This window comes from Rhincodon typus, chromosome 46, assembly GCF_021869965.1.
Source record: "Rhincodon typus isolate 14 chromosome 46, sRhiTyp1.1, whole genome shotgun sequence".
Classification (NCBI taxonomy): domain Eukaryota; kingdom Metazoa; phylum Chordata; class Chondrichthyes; order Orectolobiformes; family Rhincodontidae; genus Rhincodon; species Rhincodon typus.
In genome coordinates this window covers 8350473-8366053 of record NC_063377.1, presented here as the reverse complement: position 1 = coordinate 8366053, position 15581 = coordinate 8350473, and the positions used below count along the sequence as shown (strand labels likewise).

The following is a 15581-nucleotide window of genomic DNA, read 5'->3' as shown; positions in this document are numbered from 1 at the left end:
GTCTCCTATCAGAGTCTCACAACTGACGGTGTGCCACACTGTTGGAGGGTCAGCGTGGCACTCCATTAGTGCTAAGCCTCTGACAGCACAGAGGTGGATGGGGTACACATTTTAGCCAAGTTTTTTTTTAACCTCATCTACCATCACACCAATAAGAATCGGGAGGTATGGATCACTATCTCATTGTTGTTTTATGGGAGCCTGCTGTGGGTAAATTGGTTGCCGCATTTCCTTGATTACAATAAAAAAGATTCCTGTGCTGTAAATGCAGTTCAGAACATTCTCTAGGACACGGGTGCTGCAACATTCCTTTTATTCAGCTTTTTTTAACGGCACCCCAGGAAGCAGAAACTGAAATGAGTGTGGAATTGGGATCTGAATCGAGCACAGATGGAACCAACATTCGGACAGGACGAGAGATCGCCAAGGTCCAAAAGGTGGCCATTTATCAACACCCGTGCCTTGAGTGCAGCAATGTAGCAGGTAAGGGGAGGGGAGACGACGTGCAAAGTTTGTGAAGGGTAATAACATCCGCTGGACGCAGAGACGTTGGGTTGGGGGGGTGGGAATGATCAACGCCTTTCAGTTCAACGGGCTGGAGCAAAGGGTGATTGGCAGGGCTCCGCACATCCCAGTTCACTGGGTGCCAGTGACAAAGCTGCTCTCTGAGCCTCGCCAACCTGATGGCTGTGTCCTCGTGAGTTATTTTTTGGGGGAAGGCTTGTGGTGGCGGGTAGGCGGGGAGGGGGATTGGCATCATGTGTTCCTGCTCAGCAACGAGGCACAGGAGTCATGGGCTCTCCTGTCGCAGTTGTGCCTGGGCTGAGATTTTCCGCATTCCTGCCGGGACGCTCCACACACGCATTCCATTGGCCATTTTGTTCAATCAGCAGGTAATGGCAGTCGTGTTTTCATTGAGTCAGCAGAATCCACTGGTCATTTCCTGTTGAGTCAGCAGATTCTGCCGATCGGTTTGTTGAGCCAGTGAACTCTGTTGGTCATTTCTTGCTTAGTCAGCAGATTACATTTTTTGTCGATTCAGCAGATTCTGTCGATCGCTTTGCTGAGTCGGACAATTCTGTCGCTGTCATTTCTTGTTGAGTCAGCAGATTCTGTTTGTCTTTTTGCTGAGTCAGCAGATCGTATTCTTTGCTACGTTGAGTCAGCAGATTCTGCTGGGTCATTTCTCGATGAGTCAGCAGATTCTGTTTGCTGTCGGCTACATAAATAAGGCTTTGTTTACTGGCAGCCCCATGCACCTATCTCATCCCTGCCTCCACGGGCCAACGCAGCAGGGTCGTCTCAGCTTTTCTTGGCAACGATACAAATGAAAGTAAATTCAGTCTTTTATTCTCTGCGCTGTCCCCTCAGTCAGGCGTGGGCCTGGATCCCCGCGCTCTGTTAGGGCTTCAGTTTAAGCCAAGGCTGGGAAATGGTGAGGATCGAGAGAATGGACGAGGAGAGCCCGCAGAATGCCACGACCCCCGGGCTGGTCTTGAGCAGGCCCAGCCGGTCCAGGGGGATGAAGAGGTCACAGCAGTTCTTCAGCACGTCCAGGAGCAGCGGGGGGTTGGCCCTCAGCACGTGGCAGAGCAGCCCCAGGTGCGCCCGCACCCTGCCTGCCAGCAGGGTGGCGCTGGCACAGGAGGGCCTGCCATTGCTGCTGTCGGCCTCGGCCTCCACTTTGCTCTGGACCTGGGCCTCCCGCTGCGCTAGCACGCTGATCTCGTAGGCATCACGGCTCAGGTTCATGATGAGTGCAAAGAGGTAGTACCTGGGGAGGAAAGGACAGACAGAGAAGGGAGAGGGGAGTGGGAGGTCAGAATCAGCTCAGAATCCTGGAATACTGCTAACAGTTCTTGCCCCCTTATCCAATGAAAGTCCGACCGGACATCAGATGCAGTCCACAGAAGGTTCTGCATGGTAGACTGATTAGTAAAGTTAGATCACATGGGATTCAGGGAGAGCCTGCCAATTCGATACAAAACTGGCTTGACAGTAGGACACAGAGGGTGGTGGCGGAGGGTTGTCTTTCGGACTGAGGCCTGTGGCCAGTGGTGTTCTGCAGGGATTGGTACTGGGTCCACTTTTGTTTGTCATTTATGTACATGGTTTGGATGAGAATACAGGAGGCGTGGTTCGTAAGTTTGCAGATCATACCAAAATTGATGATGTAGTGGACAATGTAGAAGGTTATCTAAGATTACAAAGAGATCTTAATCAGTTGGGTCAATGGGCTGAGGAGTGGCAGATGGAGTTTAATTTGGATAAATGTGAGGCGTTGCATTTTAGTAAAATAAACAAGGGCAGGACTTATACAACTAATGGTAGGGCCCTGGGTAAAGTTGTAAAGCAGAGAGACCTAGGGGTTCAGGTACGTAATTCTTTGAAATTTACGTCAGAGATAGACAGGGTGGTTAAGAATGCATTTAGCATGCTTGCCTTCATTGCTCAGACCTTTGGAGAGGGGAGTGTACAACGGGACCTGGGTGTCCTTGTGCACCAGGCGCTGAATGTAAGCATGCAGGTGCAGCAGGTGGTAAAGAAGGTAAATGGTATGTTGGCCTTCATTGCGAGAGGTTTCGAGTGCAGGAGCAGGGATGTGTTGTTGCAGTTGTACAGGGCCTTGGTGAGGCCACACCTAGAATACTGTGAGCAGTTTTGGTCTCCTTTTCTGAGGAAGGATGCTTTTGCTCTCCAGGGAGTGCAGTAAAGGTTTACCAGGCTGATTCCAGGTTTGACAGGACTGATGTATGAGGAGAGATTGACCAGGTTAGGATTGTTTTCTCTGGAGTTCAGACGATTGAGGGGGGATCTCATAGGGACTTACAAAATTCTAACAAGAGTGGACAGGGTAGATGCAGGGAGGATGTTCCCGATGGTGGGTGTGTCCAGAACCAGGGGGTCACAATCTGAGGATTTGGGGTAGACCATTTAGGACGGAGATAAGAAGACATTTCTTCACCCAAAGTGTGCTGAGCCTGTGGAATTCATTACCACAGGAAGTAGTTGATGCCAAAACATTGAATGTATTCAAGAGGCAGCTAGATAGAGCACTTGGGGTGAATGGGATCAAAGGTTACGGGGAGAAAGCAGGATTAGGCTATTGAGTTGGATGATCAGCCATGATTGTGATGAATGGCAGAGCAGGCATGAAGGGCTGAATGGCCTCCGTCTGCTCATATCTTCGATGTTTCTGTGTTTGAATACAGGAATTGGGACATCATGCTGAAGATGTACAGGACTTTGGTGAGGCCTCTTCTGGAGTACTGTGTTCAGTTCTAGTTGTTCTGTTATAGGAAGGATATAATTAAACTGGAGAGGGTTCATAAAAGATTTACGAGGACATTGCCGGGAATTGAGGGTTTGAATTATAAAAATAGGCTGGGTAGGCTGGGACTTTTTTCACTGGAGCATAGGAGGTTGAGGGGTGACCTTACAGAGATTTATAAAATCATGAGGGGCACAGATAAGGTGAATAGTAAAGGTCTTTTCTGTAGGGTAAGGGAGTTCAAAACTAAAGGGCAAGGTTTAAGGTGAGAGGAGAAAGATTTAAAAGGGCCATAGGGGGTAGGATTTTTCACACAGTTGGTGATTAGTGTGTGGAACGAACTGCCAGAGGAGTTGAACTGCCTAGAGAGGCTCTTCCTTAGTCAGAGAGAGGCACAACTCGTGGTGAATATACCCCGAGGGTCAGGTCAGGACGAGGAAGCAGCGAGGGCATTGAGTCTGCACTGCTGGTGTTACTTAGCATCGCAAGCCAGCTAACCGAGTCCCGAGCAAGGTATGGATCGGAAAACTCCAAATCCTAGTTCTCTGTGCCCGCGTGCACAAAAATGCAGACAGCACTGTCACAGAAATTCCCCTATCTACCGGGAAGGACGGCATGGTCTATCAGGACTTATCAATGAAGGAAAGAAACAAAATTTGGGTCGGGCACCTTGCCAGTAGATGGGCAGCAAATTCACATACAAGGAGGAGAAAATGCAAACGGATCAATCTTCCGACACGAGGCGGTGGGGGGGGTAAGGTGCTGACAGACGCGGTGAGAGGGAGATGAGGGCGAAGGGGGCCTTTCTGGGCGAGGGAGGCCCGGGGCCTACCTGAACGAGCGCTGGCTCCACTTCTCCTGGTCCAGTGCAGTGGCCAGTCCCACCTTGCCAGCCCACAGCAGGTTGTCGCAGCCCAGGTACATGGCCCTGTTCAGGTGGCTGACTGTGATGCAGAACCGCAGCACCAGGTCCGACAGGTGAATGGCACGCTTGGCGGCCTCCAACGCTTCAGCTGAGTTCCCCAACCGGAACACTGGCAAGCGGAGGGGAGAAAAGATCAGTGTGTGCTGCTGTCGCATTTGCGTAGCGCCCACCACCATCCCGGCCGCTTCCACACACGCTCGACGAACTTCTCTTTCGCTTTCCCCAACCACACATTTCCCCCACCACCCCAAAAGAAAAGGAAGAAGTGGTCCATGTGGGATTGCAGCAGCAAATTTACGCACTACAAGATCCCACAATCAGCAACGTGAAAGTGACCCAGGAGGTCGCAGTATGGGATTCGAGGTAGGCCATTTAGGACAGAGATCAGGAGACATTTCTTCACCCAAAGAGTGGTGAGCCTGTGGAATTCATTACTAAAGGAAGTAGTTGATGCCAAAACTGTGAATGCATTCTGGAGGCGACCAGATATAGCACTTGGGGCGAATGGGATCAAAGGTTATGGGGAGAAAGCAGGATGAGGCTATTGAGTTGGAAGATCAGCCATGAGAGCGAAGAATGGCAGAGCAGGCTCGAAGGGTCAAATGGCCTCCTCCTGCTCCTATCTTCTATGTTTCTATGACCCATGTCACCCTTTCTTAAGGATTTTAATTGACAACTACTGGTCTCCAGGGGGACTAGGGAGAAAGTCCGCCCTCTGCACTTCCTCCAATTATGCCACGGGTTCTTCAACATCCACCTCAGGGGACAGCTAAGGCCTCAGTTTAATATCTCATCTGAAAAACTACATCTTTGACAATGCCTCAATGCTAACCCTCTGACAGTGCCCGCTCCCTCAGCATTGACCCTCCGACAGTGCCCACTCCCTCAGCACTGACCCTCCAACAGTGCCCGCTCCCTCAGTACTGACCCTCCCACAGTGCTTGCTCCCTCAGCATGGACCCTCTGACAGTGTGCCACTCCCTCAGCATGGACCCTCCGACAGTGTTTGCTCCCTCAGCACTGACCCTCCAATGGTGCGGCACTCCCTCAGTCCTGGCACTGGCAATGTTGGACTGAATTGTGGGCTCAGGACTCTGAAACGGGCACTCAAAACAACCATCTTCTGACTCAGAGACAAAACAGTTTCAACTGGTCTGTATTTTGTATCTGACCCCACGCTTTATCTGCTCTAGGAGTGTTTGATGGGAGCATTATAGAGAGAGCATTATTCTGTATCTGACCCTGTGTTGTGTCTGTCCTTGGAGTGTTTGAGGGGACAGTGTCGAGAAAGCTTTACTTTTACTTTTAAAGAGTACAGCAAACTTTGCTTTAACTTTAAGAACTGAAGGAGCTTTATTCTGTACCAAAACCTGTGCTGAGAGTTTCATACAATACAATACAATCCCTACAATGGGGAAGCAGGCCATTTGGCCCATTAAGTCCACGCTGATCCTCTAAAGAGCATCCCACCAAGATCCACCATTATACCCTATCCCTATAATCCTGCATTTCCCAAGGCTAACCCGCGTAGCCTGCACATCCCTGGACTCTATGGGCGATTTAGCATGGCCAATCCACCCTGATCAAGCCCCATTCACAATCAAACTGCAGCACCCAGAGGAAACCCATGCAGACACGGGGAGTATGTGCAAAGTCCACACAGACAGTCGCCTGAGGGTGGACTTGAACCTGGGTCCCTGGCGCTGTGAGGCAGCGGTGCTAACCACCGAGCCACCACACCGCCCCAGAGTTTGATGGGGACAGTCTCGAAGGATTTTTACTCTGTATCCAACTCATGCAATGGCTGCAACACATCATAGTCCCATTGGGATCACTAGAATAGGAAGAACATTCACCCGTGCTGACACACATGCCCGAACTTAGATGATTAAAGAGACAGCAAACGTGGCAAGGAGTTATGTTCTCACTGATGTACTCACACTTGCGTGCCAAACTCAAATGTGCCTCCAATTGTTTGACGCAGATAACCAGCTCTGGGCTCGCTCCACTCCTCTGTAGTGAGTAAGCAATCAAAGCAGAGGCATACTGAGCAGCTCTGAAAGATAGGCAGTGACAGTGGGTTAGGTTCTCACTCTGCTCCTCGCAACACCCAATGCGTCCACTCATCGTCCCACAGCCCTCCAGATCCTGGCCATCCAGTCCCCAGAGAGCTGAACATATAAACTGACCATAGAATTAATCATCGAATCCCGACAGTGCAGAAGCAGGCCATTCGGCCCATCAAGTCCACAATGACCCTCTGAAAAGCATCGCACCCAACCCATGCCCCCTGTCCTATCCCTGTAACACTGCACTGACCATGTCTGATCCATCGAGCCTGCACATCCCTGGACACTATGGGCAATTTAGCACAGCCAATCCACCCTAACCTGCACATCCCTGGACACTACGGGGCAATTTAGCATGGCAAATCCACCCTAACCTGCACATCCCTGGGCACTGAGGGACTATTTAGCACGGCCATTCCACCCTAACCTGCACATCCCTGGGCACTACGGGGCAATTTAGCACGGCCAATCCACCCTAACCTGCACATCCCTGGGCACTACGGGGCAATTTAGCATGGCCAATCCACCCTAACCTGCACATCCCTGGGCACTAAGGGACTATTTAGCACGGCCAATCCACCCTAACCTGCACATCTTTGGCCTGTGGGAGGAAACCGGAGCACCTGGAGGAAAGCCACGCAGACACGGGAGATAACATCCACACAGACAGTCACCTGAGGATGGAATTGAACCGGAGTCCCTGGCGCTATAAGACAGCAGTGCTAACCACTGAGCCACTGTGCGGCATAATGAACAGGATGGGTTTATATAGCAGTGGGCAGTGCTTTCACGGTCTTCTTTAGTCTCACATTTTATCTGCCGTTGTGGGATTGAAACCCATGTCTTCAAAGCATTAGCCTGAGCATCTGGATTACAAGCCCAATGGCTTTCCCATTACACCATCAACTCCTCAGTTACTATTTAAATGCAGGCTCATCCCAAAACCATTGAAAAATAACGCAAATGCAAGTGCAAGATCTTCTAAAGACATCAGTGATAGAGGTGCTAAACAAAGTCAGTATCTAGTTTGTTGATCCAAAACCCAAGAACATACAAACTAGGGGCAGAAGAAGGCTGTTTAGCCCCTCCAATCTGCTCCACCATTTGATACGTTCATGCTGATCTCATCTTGATCTCAACCACATTTTCTCGCTTGCTCTTCAATGCCCTTCAACATTAAAAATCTGTCCATCTCCTGGAATTTATTCAGTGCGCCAGCATCCACCACACTCTGGGGCAGTGAATTCCACATAATTTCTCCTCATCTCTGTTTTAAATCTGCTACCCTTTCTCCTAAAACTATGACCTCCTGTTCTATACTGTCCCACACAAGGCAACACCCCCTCTACATCTATCTGTCAATCCCTTCTAGCATGTTCTCATTAGATCTCCTCTCATTCTCCTAAACTCCAGAGGGTATAGGCGTAAACTGCAAAATTACTTTCATGCCTGCTTATCTAAAACCCCCAAAACAATTAAAAACTTAAGAACTGGCAGTGGGAAACCTTCTTCAAACATTAGTGGCAGAGGTACAAAATGGGGACAGTGCCCTGGTTTTACTGCAAATTAATTTAATGCCTGTTTGTTTAAAAAAAAATTTGCACTTTAAACAAAAATTTTAAAGTGCAAATGGGAAACACATCAGTGTTCTATTTAAGGAAAAATCTTATTTTAACGGAGACAGTTCACAGAAGGTTGAGTAGGAATTAGAATTAGCTTTATTGTCACATGTACTCAAATGAGTACAGTGAAAAGTGTACAGCCCAGTATGGAGGGATTGTCTTATGAGCAAAGGCTAAACAGGTTAGGTCTCTCCCTACTGGTGTTTAGAGTCATACAGTTGCACAGAAACAGACCCTTCGGTCCAATTTGTCCATGCCAACTTAATTAATCTAGTCCCATTTGCCAGCATATGGCCCATGTCCCTCTAAACCTTTCCTATTCACGTATCCTCCCAGATGCCTTTTAAATGTTGCAATTGTACCAACCTCCACCACCTCCTCTGGCAGCTCATTCCATACACACACCACCCCCTGCATGAAGAAGTTGTCCCTTACGTCCCTTTTAAATTTTTCCCCTCTCACCTTAAACCTATGCCCCTCTAGTTTTGGACTCCCCTACCCCTGGGAAAAAGACCATGGCTATTCACCCTGTCCACACCCCCAATGATTTTCTAACCCCTTACCGTTCAGCCTCCAGAGCAAACAACCCCAGTCTATTCAGCCTCTCCCTATAGCTTAACATCCAACCCCGGCAACATCTTTCCTATGGGATAGAGACCAGAACTGAATGCAGTATTCCAAAAGTAGCCTAAATCAATGTCCTGTACAGCCAAAACAGAGGTGATCTTATTGAAACATATACGATTCTTTGACAGAATAAATTGCTGAGGAAATGAGAATTTCCCATGGGATAGCCTAGGAGCAGCAGGCACATTCTCAGAATAAAGGGGTGGCAATTTAAGACGGAGATGAGAAGGAATTTCTGAACAGGTTGAGTGCATGGAATGCCTTGCCTTAGAGAGCTGTGGGGGGGAAGAGTCCTTGTGTATATTTAGGCAGAGACGGATAGATTCTCGGTCATGAGGGGAGTCGACAGTTATGGGGAAAGTGGACGTGAGGGATGTCGAACCAGCCATGCAGCATTCTCTGAGGGCTGAATGGCCTACTCCTGTTCCTGAAATAAAAACAGAAACTGACAGAGAAACTCTGCAGGTCTGGCAGCATCTATGGAAAGCAGAGTTATTGTTTCTAGTCCAGTCACCCTTCTTCAGAACTGACAGAAACTGGGAAAAGACAGTACTCAAGCTGATGAAGGGTTGGGAAGAGGGTGAATGAGTCGATACAGAGCCCAGAGAGAAAGAAAATTAGGTCGACGTAGGTTGTTAATAAGCCAGAGAAGGAGTAAAGCTGATGATTGAGACAATAAGTTGGTGAATATAGGTCAGCTGTGCTCAAATCAACTCCTGTCAAAACAGCGCCTGGGCTGTGGGGGATGGGGAAAGGTCCTGGAAAGAGGTACTTAGGCCCTAAAACCATTGAGCTTGATATGCAGTCCTGAAAGATCTTCAAGCAATAGATGTGATGCTGTTCCTTCAGCTTGCACTAAGCCTCCCCAGCAATGTCGACACAGAAATATTGCCGTGGGAAACACAGTGGCTACTGAAAGCCAACTTATAGGCAAACAGTACCTCTGGGTCTACGCGTAGAGTCATAAACTCATACAACACGGAAACAGACCCTTCAGTCCAACCAGTCCATGCCGACCATTATCCCAAACTAAACCAGTCCCCCACCTGCCTCTGCTTGGCCATGTTTCTCCAAACATTTCTTATTCATGTACTCATCTAAATGACTTTTAAATGTTGTAACGATGCCTGCATTCACCATGAACCATTCTGTGTCAAAAAATTTGCCCCATGTCTTTTTAAACTCTTTCTCTTCTCACCGTAAAAATATGCCCACAGCCCTGAAATCCCCTACCCTAGCAAAAAGACACCTGCCATTCACCTTACCTATACTCCCAATGATTTCACATACCTCTATAAATAAGGTAACTTCTCAACCTCCTATACTCTAGTCAAAAAAAGAGTCTAAGCCTATCCAGCCTACGTTATAACTCAACACCCTCCACCCACCCGTTCCTGGCAACGTCTTGGTAAATCTTTTCTGGGCCCTCTCCAGCTTACTAATACTGTTCGTATAACAGGGCGACCAGAGCTGGACACAGTACTCTAGAAGAGGCCTCACCAACGTCCTGTACAACCTCGACATAATGTCCCAACTCCTAAACTCAAAGGTCTGAGCAATGAAGGCAAGCATGCTAAACGCCTTCTTAACCATCCTATCTGTACCTTCTGTTCCCTTTTCTTATGGATACAGCTACAAGCAGGGGGACGAGGACAGGTTGTTGTGGGAACAATGCAGCATAGAGGTATACAGCACAGACACAGACTCTTTGGTCCAACTCGTCCAAGCCGACCAGATATCTTGTATAAGTCTCATTCCATTTGCCAGCATTTGGCCCATATCCTTCTAAACCCTTCCTATTCACATACCCATCCAGGTGCCTTTGAAATCTTGTAATCGTACCAGCCTCCATCAATTCCACTGAAAGCTCATTCCATACATGCACCACCGTCTGCATGAAAAAGTTGCCCCTTCGGTCCCTTTTACATCTTTCCCCTCTCACCGTAAACCTATGCCCTCTCGTTTTGGACTCCCCTACCCTGGGGCAAAGACCTTGGTTGTTCACTCTATCAGTACCCCTTATGATTTCAAAAACCTTTATAAGGTCACCCCTCAGGCTCTGACGCTCCAGGGAAAATAGCCCCTGCCTATTCAGCCTCTCTCTATAGCTCAAACGCTGGCAACATCCTTGCAAATATTTTCTGAACCCTTTCTAGTTTCACAACATCCTTCCTATAGGTGGGAAACCAGAATCATGCGCAACAGTCAGCAGAGTTTCAAGGCTGAGAGAGATAGGTCTTTGATCAGGGTGCAGGGTCAAAGATGACGGGGAAAAGGGGAGTAATATGGACATGAGGAGTGTCCATCAGCCATAATCCTATTAATTGGTGGAGCAGACTCAAGGGGGCAAAGGGCCAACTCTTGCTCCTAGTTCTTATGGTCTTCTTCACAACTGGACTCGAGACTCCAAACTTTAACTTCCACGGTGCTGCCAGGCTTGCTGAGCTTCTCCAGCAACCTCTGTTTCTGTCTCAGACCATACAGCATCCGCAGTTCTTGGTTCTGTGGAAGTCTGGTGGACAGAGCTGCAAGTGTAGAAGTTGTTGTTGTAATAACTGTGCGCACGCACACAAACTTGACAGGGGGATCGGGTCACTCGGGGAGGGGGCGTGGTCGGGATGATTGAGCGACAGTTGCTGGGACCAATAGAGAGCGCGGACCTCAGCCGGAGGTCGAACGACCCAACCAATCGGAGCGCTCAAGGGCGTGGCTACCGCGGCCGCCATCAGGGTTGGATGCGAAGGGTGAGGAGGCGGCGTCGAAAAATCTTAGTTGCGACCGGTGTGCAGTCGAGTGGAGTTATCCCCTTATTTACCTGAAGATACGCTCCCTGCCCTGGCTCTGCGCCGTGAAGCGTACCCAGGAATCCATTACGCTCACAAATAGATAGATAGAGATCAATTTTTATGTTTTGTTTCGGGGCCGCCTCAGCTGCGCGGGGTGGAAAACATGGCCGCTTCCAGTGGCGGAGGCTATCAGTCACGTGTCACTGCATCGGCCAATCAGGCGCTACCTGTCATGCGTTAACGTCAGGAGAGGACGTCACCATCTCACCAGTATCACGTGACTGCACACCAACATGCCATTCAGCCCATCAAGGCTGATGCGGGCCCACGTCCCATCACATGACCTATCCGTATGATCATAAGGAACAGGAGTGGGTAGCTCAGCCCCTTCAATGGGCTTGTGGCTGATTCCACTTTGCTGCCCTCTTCCCCCTTGGAGGAGCCAGTGGCGAAAACAAAAATTGCTGGAAATCACAGCAGGTCAGGTAGCAGCCGTGGAGAGAGAGCAAGCTAACGTTTCGAGTCTAGATGACTCTTCATCAGAGCTGGCCCAGTGGTGTAAACACTTGACTATTTATACACAGACCTGAGCAGTGTTCTGGGCACAGTGGTTAGCACTGCTGCCTCACAGCGCTGGGGTCCTGGGTTCCATTCCACCCTCGGGCGACAGTCTGTCTGTGTGGAGTTTGCACGTTCTCCCTGTGTCTGTGTGGGTTTTCTCCAGGTGCTCCGGTTTCCTCCCACAGTCCAAAGACGTGCAGGCTAGGTGGATTGGCTGTGCTGAATTGCCCGTAGAGTTCAAGGATGTGTAGATTAGGTGAGTTATAGGGGAATGAATTTGGATGGGTGCTCTGAGGGTTGGTGTGGACTTGTTGGGCCGAAGGGCCTGTTTTCACATTGTAGGGATTTTATGATCTATGACCTAGGTTTGAATCCCGCCATGGCAAATGGTAGAGTTTGAATTCAATGAAAATCTGTAATTAAGGGTCCTGTGATGACCATGAAAGGATTGTCTGAATGTGCTTTAGGGAAGGAAACAGGTCTTTGCCTGTTCTCGCCAACATGTGACTCCAAAATCACAGCAATGTGGTTGACTCTTAACTGCCCTCTAGGCAATTAGGGATGGACAATAATTTGCCTGCATCCCACAAATGAAATTTAAAAACCCTTGATTTCCCCTACTGACCAAGAATACATCTATCTCAGCCTTAAACATACAGAAGAACTCTGGCCCCTCCCCAAGATCTCTGTGGCAAGGAGTTCCAGAAACACTTAACCCCCTGAGAAAAGAAACTCCTCCTCATCTTAGTCTTAATTTGGTACAACTTTATTCTGAGACTGTGCTGTCTGATCCTAGACTCTCTCATGATACAAAACATTCAGCGTTTACCTTGTCAAATCCTTCAGGAATCCTATATGTTTCAATGAGATTTGATTTGGTTTGGTTTATTATTGTCACGTACCAAGATACAGTGAAAAACATTGTTTTGTGTGCTATCCAGACAAATTATACCTTACATAAGGTCAGGATAATAGAACAGAATGCAGAGTATAGTGTAATAGTTACATAGAAGGTGCAGAGAAAGATCAACTCTAATATAAGAGAGGTCCATTATGAAAACAGCAGGAAAGAAGCTGTTCTTGAATGTACTGGTATGTGTTTTCAAACTTTTGTATCTTCTGTTCAATGGAAGAGAATATAACTGGGGTGAGAGGGTCTTTGATTATGTTGGCTGTTTTCCCGAGGTAATGGGAAGTGTAGACGGAATCAATGGACTGGGCTGCGTTCACAACTCTTGTAATTTCTTGCAGTCCTGTGCAGAACAGTTGCCGCACTAAGCCTTGATGCATCCGGATAGGATGCTTTCTATGGTGCATCTTTAAAAATTGGAAAGAGTCATTGTGGACTTGCGGAATTTCCTTACTCTTCTGAGGAAGTATAGACGTTGTTGTGCTTTCTTGATTATAGTGTCAACATGAATGGACCAGGACAGATTGTTGGTGAGATTTACTCATAGGAACTTGAAGCTCTGAACCACCTCCATCTCAGCACTGTTGGTACAGAGAGAGGTGTATCCTCCACTCCGCTTCCTGAAGTCGATGACCAGTTCCTTCATTTTGCTGACATTGAGGGAGAAATTGTTCTTTACACCATGTCACTCAGCTCTCTATCTCTTTCTTGTACTCTTGTCCCGTTGTTGTTTGAGATCCGACCCACTATGATGCTGTCATCAGCAAATTTGTAAATGGAGTTAGGAGCTGAATTTGGCCACACATCCATGAGTGTGTAAGGAGTATGCAGCCTTGTGGGGTACCGGTGTTGAGAGGATTATTGTGGAGTTGTTGCCTATCCTAACTGATTGCGGTCTGCAGGTCAGGAAGTTAGATTTGCGGGGAGCAGAGTCCTGGGTCTCGGAGTTTGGAAATGAGTTTTGTTGGAATTATGGTGTTGAAGGCAGAGCTAAAGTCAATTAATAGGAGTCTGATGTAAGTGTCTTTGTAATCCAGATGTTCCAAAGACGAGTGTAGGGCCAGAGAGATGGCATTTGCCTTGGACCTGTAGTGACGGCAGGTGAATTGTAGTGGATCTGGGCAATCTGGGAGGCTAGAGTTGATGTGTGTCATTACTCACCTCTCAAAGCACTTTATAATGATGGATGTCAGAAACGCTGGGAGGTAATCATTAAGGCACGTTGCCTGATTTTCATTCGGCCCTGGGATGATAGCGGTCGTCTTGAAGCAGGTGGGAGTAAGGAGAGATTAAAGATGTATGCAAATGCTCCTGCCAGGATTTAAGTGCACGGCCGGGGCCTCCATCTGGGCCAGATACTTTCTGTGGGCGGCAGTGACTGTGAATACAGGTGCACCCAAGGTTGTCTGGGCAGGAGCCATCATTTCACGGACCTACTGCTCAAACCGAGCCTAGAATGCAGTGAGCTGATCGGGTAGGGATCTGTTGTTGTCAGCGATTCTATTCGGCTTTGCTTTGTAGCCCGTTATATCGAGTAAGTGTTGCTACAGTCGACGTGTGTGTGTGGTTATTCTGGCACTCAAGTCCGATATTGTCTCTTGGCATCTCTGATGGCTTTGTGACAGTCATACCTTGATTTCCTGAGTAGGTCAGGGTCACTCGGCTTGAATGCCTCAGATCTGGACTTCAGTGGGGGCTGGATCTTCCGGTTCATCCATGGTTTCTGTTTGGGGAACATTCGGATTGACTTCTTTGGCACTCAGTGCTCTACACACTTACTGATGAAGTCTGTGATGGTCAGTGGCATTTTCATTTAGTTTGGCTGCTGAGTTCCTGAATGTGGGACACCAAGCAGTCACGCAGGAGCTCATCTGTTACCTCAGCCCAGCACTATCCGACTTTCTGTACCGGATCCTCATGCTTCAGTTTCTGCTTGTATGCCGGGAGAAGGAGCACAGCCTTATGGCTTGGTTTACCAAAATGCAGGTGGGGAATGGAGCAGTAGGAGTCTTTGATGGTTGTGTAGCAATGGTCCAGGGTATTTGGGCCTCTGGTGGGACAGGAGATGTGTTGGTGGTATCTTGGTAGCACACTCTTGAGGTCGGCCTGTTTGAAATCACTGGCTATGATGAACAAGGCCTCGGGGTATTCCGTCACAAGGTTATCTGTGGCAGTGTATATTTCATCAAGTGTGCTCTTCATGTCTGCATGAGGTGGGATGTAAACTGCTGTCAGGATAGAAAAGTAAACTCTCAAGGCAGGTAGTTGGGGCGGTACTTCACCGTTAGATATTCTAGGGCCAAGGATCAGTAACTCAACAGGGTCGTTGCGTCTGAACATCAAGAGGTGTTGATCAGGAGGCAGACCCCTCCACCTTTTGCCTTACCCGAGGACACTGCGAATCAGATTGAGAAACCCTCAGGTTGTAAGAGTGAAGCAAGAGTGGGGCATGTCTCTTTAAAACAGAGCACGCAGTCGACTCTCAATTCCCTTTGGTAGTTGAGTCCAGCGTTAAGTTCATTCAACTTGTTTTCAGTGGCGTGGACATTAGCCAAGAGTGTGCCAGGTAGGGGGCACTTGAAGCCGAATAAAAACCGAAAGAACTGTGGATGCTGTAAATCAGAAATGAAAACAGCGCTGTTTCAGTCTCACTTGTGGGCCAGTGCGTCTCCCACACTTCCTGGGTAAGGAGCTGCTTCTGGTCGAGTTGGTGTGGATAGTTTGCTATTTGGACAGTAAGCGTGTGCATCCGATTTGGTCCTGGGCACTGGTCGCTGCCTCAGGCACTCGGGGAGGGGAGGAGGGTGCAT

The 15581-nt window shown here is 48.5% G+C and overlaps 1 protein-coding gene across 1 annotated transcript; it reads right to left on the bottom strand.

Moving 5' to 3' along the window:
• Nucleotides 1-296: 296 nt before the first annotated feature.
• pex11b (peroxisomal biogenesis factor 11 beta) lies at nt 297-11495 on the bottom strand. Its single transcript, XM_020519619.2, has 4 exons — nt 11330-11495; nt 6137-6252; nt 4104-4305; nt 297-1774 (listed from the first exon to the last, which is right to left on the bottom strand). The coding sequence occupies exons 1-4, from the start codon at nt 11383-11385 to the stop codon at nt 1402-1404; spliced, it is 747 nt and encodes a 248-aa protein (XP_020375208.1). The 5' UTR covers nt 11386-11495; the 3' UTR covers nt 297-1401.
• Nucleotides 11496-15581: the final 4086 nt, after the last annotated feature.